The 4346-nt window shown below is 38.1% G+C and overlaps 1 protein-coding gene across 1 annotated transcript; it reads left to right on the top strand.

Annotated features, from left to right (window-relative positions):
- The first annotated feature begins 1838 nt into the window (after nucleotides 1-1838).
- Nucleotides 1839-2648, top strand: LOC141664672 (uncharacterized). The gene is made up of 2 exons (XM_074470626.1): nucleotides 1839-2186; nucleotides 2520-2648. Exons 1-2 carry the CDS (start codon nucleotides 1839-1841, stop codon nucleotides 2646-2648), a joined length of 477 nt encoding a protein of 158 aa, XP_074326727.1.
- The last annotated feature ends 1698 nt before the right edge of the window (nucleotides 2649-4346 follow it).

Below are 4346 nucleotides of genomic sequence, written 5' to 3'. Positions count from 1 at the left end.
GATAAAAAAGAGGGGATGGCCATCTAATAAAAATGTTAATTTACACTCAAAAAGTTATGTAGCATAATAATAGTGACATAAAATTTGTGAGTAGGAGGTAATGGGTTTGATTCCTATTGGATACACCAATTCTAATTATTTTTAAAAAAAAATTTGTAAGAATGGCATTTTTATAATTTTTCTAAATAAAAGGGCAAAATGGTGATTTCATAGACATTAAAATGGCTATTTTTACCCTTGGTTGACATGAGTCATGTTCTCTGACAATCATGTGTTAGGGAACGTTTATCCAACACACTATTTCCTGGCCGTTGACAACGACCAGGATTTTTAAAAATAAATTACCTGGTCCGCGCATAATATGTGCGGAAAGGAAAAAAGTTCTAGTTCTTCCGCGTAAAATATCTGCGAAAAGAGCAATTACCTTTTTACCCTTAATTTATTTTCGCGTAAAAAAAGCGCGGAAGGTCTAGAGAACTGAATAAACAGGTTTCGACAACCGTTTAACAATTATTGTTACAAATCAAAAGTAAAATTCAACATGGGGTGATTTGTAGGAGATTATAGGGGGATTTAGGACCGATTTTTGTTGTTCATCACTTCCACTTTGATTTCTCTACACCAATTGCATTAAGGCTCGTTTTATAATCATTTTTCTGCTTTTTTCAGGTTGTAGGGTTAGGGTTAGGGTTCTTGATGCAAATTATGCAATTGACGATTCATTGTATATTTAATCGATTACTTGTTCGATTACATATGTCATGAGGTTATTTGCATTTGATTTGTTGATAGTTGGTTGATTATACATATATTTTTTATTTGTATGCCTTATATTTTTGAATTAAAATTATGTATATTTGGTTGAATTCAGTTTATATATGAATTATGTATATGTGATTGAATGTGGAAGTTCTTTGTGTCGTAATCCTTGTTTGTAATATAGTAATGGTTGATTTCCCCAGTTATTTGATTTCCCCAATTATTTGTGGTCAACTCGGATTAAGCAACAATGGTTTAAAGTTATGTAATGTAGTAATGTCAAAAAAGTTTGCATATTTTAGCAGAATTGTTTTTTTATTTTGTTATATTTTTCGGCTTTATACATGATTGGATGTGTTATTGAAGTATCTAATGTTGAGTTGTATGTTTATTATTTCAGGATGGATAACATAATAACGGGTCCAGTTTGTCATACTGTTATCTTTGATAACTATTATCATGTGAGTTCGGATGTTTGGGAGGGCATGAGAGGGGTCCTTTGTAGTGTTATTGTGGGAACAGAAACATGCGTAATTGGGTGTTGTCTGATGCTCAGAAGGACTTGTTGCATAGCATTGGTTATGGTGTGTTTGCAAATCCGGTTGTGGTGTTGCAGAATGATGTGAGGCTTGTCACGGCACTTGTGGAGAGGTGACGTCCCGAGACCAACACCTTTTTCATAAGAAAAGGGGAGATGACAGTGACTCTCGAGGATATTGGCTATATCTTGGGTTTACCAATTGCTAGACGACCGATAGTTGGCGATATTCTAGAGATTATCGTGGGGTACTTTTCTAGACATTGGTTTGATCCGCTGACTGAATAGAAGGTGAAGGTGGTTGCTGAGGAGGAGGAGGAGGAAGAGGTCGGGGAGGAGCCTAAGGGGAAAAAGGGGGAAAAGGTGGAGAATGGGAAGGGGAAGGAGGTGGAGAGGAATGAGGTTAGGGGAAATAAGGGGAGGGAGGTGAAAGAGGTTAAGGGTAAGGGGCAGGTCGAGGATGTTCTTGATTATGCTATGGATTGGGATTGTTGTTGCGGCTAAGAGGAAACGGGGTACTGGTAGGCATGATAGTAGATTGATGCCTCATCATAATTTGCCACATTATGGAAGCGAGTTTAATGTAGTTGCAGGTGATATTGTGGCATGGATGTCGTATGCCCACTTTCACAAGGTGGAGGAGGATTTAGATTCAGATGTAGATTGGGATTCAGATGGGGATCATGACATATCTGCTGAGGATTGGGTGGCTCGTTTCTTTGGTTTTTCCAGGGTTCCAGTACTATGTTATGATATTGTTGAGTATCAGCATTCTGATATGGTGATGAGACAGTTTGGGTTGAGACAGGGTATCCCACGATCACTGGTTACCATGACAGAGTATAGGATGCCTATGATTCCGTTTAGTCCCTATGATTGGCGCTATATGGTTTGCTGAGATTGGTGAGTGGTCTCGGTTTAGTCATCACTCGGAGGTTGTAGTGTTCAGCAGTCATACTGAGTTGATGGCACTGGCTATATGAAGTGGTACTGAGACATTGCATGGATGCGTGTGGGGAAGCCACGGCCAGTGCCAGAGCCATAGTACAGCACCAGGGAGTTGTTTAATAATTCTCAGGCATTTGACATTGTAAGTTTTTTTTATAATCGTTTCCCATGTACTCACATAGTATTTAATCTTGTTCTCGCTTGCATTATAGTAGTATGTGATTATATTCCACAAATGTTTATACAGATACAAAAGAGGTTGGCATGTTTGTAGCTTATTGATACCAGCATACTCCCTGAGTATCAACAGGAGTTTGGGAGGATTGCCCCCATGTTTGTGAAGCAGTATTATCGATTTATACAGACTGTTAGAGGTCCGGCATATACGGCTTCATTGTTCTAGCATGTTCATCTATCTCCCGAGGCAATGAGTCCTACAGTTGGAGATAGTCGGGAGGAAGATATCATTGACATGACACAGCCGTCTCATCAGGTGTCATAGGCCCCTACACAGGCACCTCTATTTGTTTCGGTGTCATCTTCTTTTTAAGGACGAGTAGATGGATGTCTGCCGCCATGTGGAAGAGAAATGAGAGATAAATAAGAGGCTAAAGAGGGAGATAATGGAGGCTATTATGAGGGATTGGGGATGGGGAGGTCTCCCTGTGAGGGCTCCTATTATACACTATCTTATGTGGACTTTGGACACAAGTGTTATGCAGAGTTTGCAACCCAAAAGATGGCTAAATGACATGATCATATATGCTTACATGGTACAATCTTTAACCCTTCTTTCATTTATGTTGTTTTTATTTCATTCTAAAATTTTCTAATTTTACAACTATTGTGTTATAAACTGTTTCTTGTCATGGTTGTTACGTGATCGTGAGGAAGCCATAGTTGCAGCGGGGGTGTATCCGAGGATGCCTTCTTACTACTTTATGGATCCACTTTTTATGGAGTTGGCAAAGGAGGTGGAGTACTCAAACCTTAATCTGCAAATACCATGCATTTTTTTTGTTACTTGGGGGAGTTATGGGATAGGTCCACCAATTAACAAGCTAGACTACATATTTGTTCCTGCAAATATGAACCGAAATAATTGGATATTGATGGTATTTTCTGTGAAGGAATGGGGCGTAATGGTGCTTGATCCTATGAACTACAACGCTAAATATCCTGACGAAGAAGAGTACGCAGTACTAGTTCCTCGACCTCAACTTATATCATAATTTTCAAGTCTTTCCTTAATACTTTCGTCAAGTGATGTTGTTTCATGTTGTATGTCAGATTGGATTTCTTGGAAATATCCTTCGTTAGCTTGGCAAGAATCAAAATATCCCAAGTGAAGAGTCGTTAGTTCATGTTTGGGATACAATGCCTAAACAAGATAACTACTCAAATTGCGGTGTATACGTGTGCAAGTATATGGACTACACCTTGTAAGGATATGACCTCTCCAAAGTGCGTTGGGATGCCTCGGCCGTGGAGATTTTCCATTCTAGGATTGCCAAGGAGCTTAAAAGAGGGATGGATAAACCCATACCAATGCATCGCATGAGGCAAATATAACGCCCTCATATCCGGGATCAGAGGATTTGGTCGTCACAATGAAACCTCAATAAAATATGATATGTTTAATCAATAAACAAGTACAAGCAATTATATGTAGCATCTGTGACCCCAAACTACACCAAGATATTTTTAGGATACAGTTCTACAAACAAGAATTTCCAACTTCCACAAATAAATTTTTCTCTTCTTTTTTAAAACATATTTTCAATAATTTACAAACTCAAAACCAAACTCACTGGTTTAACTTCGAAAAGATGTATACTAGGTCCAAATATACGATAACATAACTATAATATATATACAAATAACTTTACACAATAGAACTTACTTTAATCCCGCATACCCTGGACCAACCATCTTCGTAATAGCCACATTCTCTGCTTTTGTTGAACTACGCGGCTAAATCTAGCAAGTTATTTCCCACTGGAATGTTAAATTTAAAACAGGAAAGTATGAGTGAAAGAATTCCCATCAAGTTTATTAAAACATAATAAGAAAGCCTCAAAAGATTTAATAGTTTTTCAAA

Source organism: Apium graveolens, chromosome 6 (assembly GCF_009905375.1).
Source record: "Apium graveolens cultivar Ventura chromosome 6, ASM990537v1, whole genome shotgun sequence".
Taxonomy (NCBI): Eukaryota; Viridiplantae; Streptophyta; class Magnoliopsida; order Apiales; family Apiaceae; genus Apium; species Apium graveolens.
The sequence above is the reverse complement of the archived record's forward strand: the minus strand, read 5'-3'. Positions and strand labels throughout refer to the sequence as shown.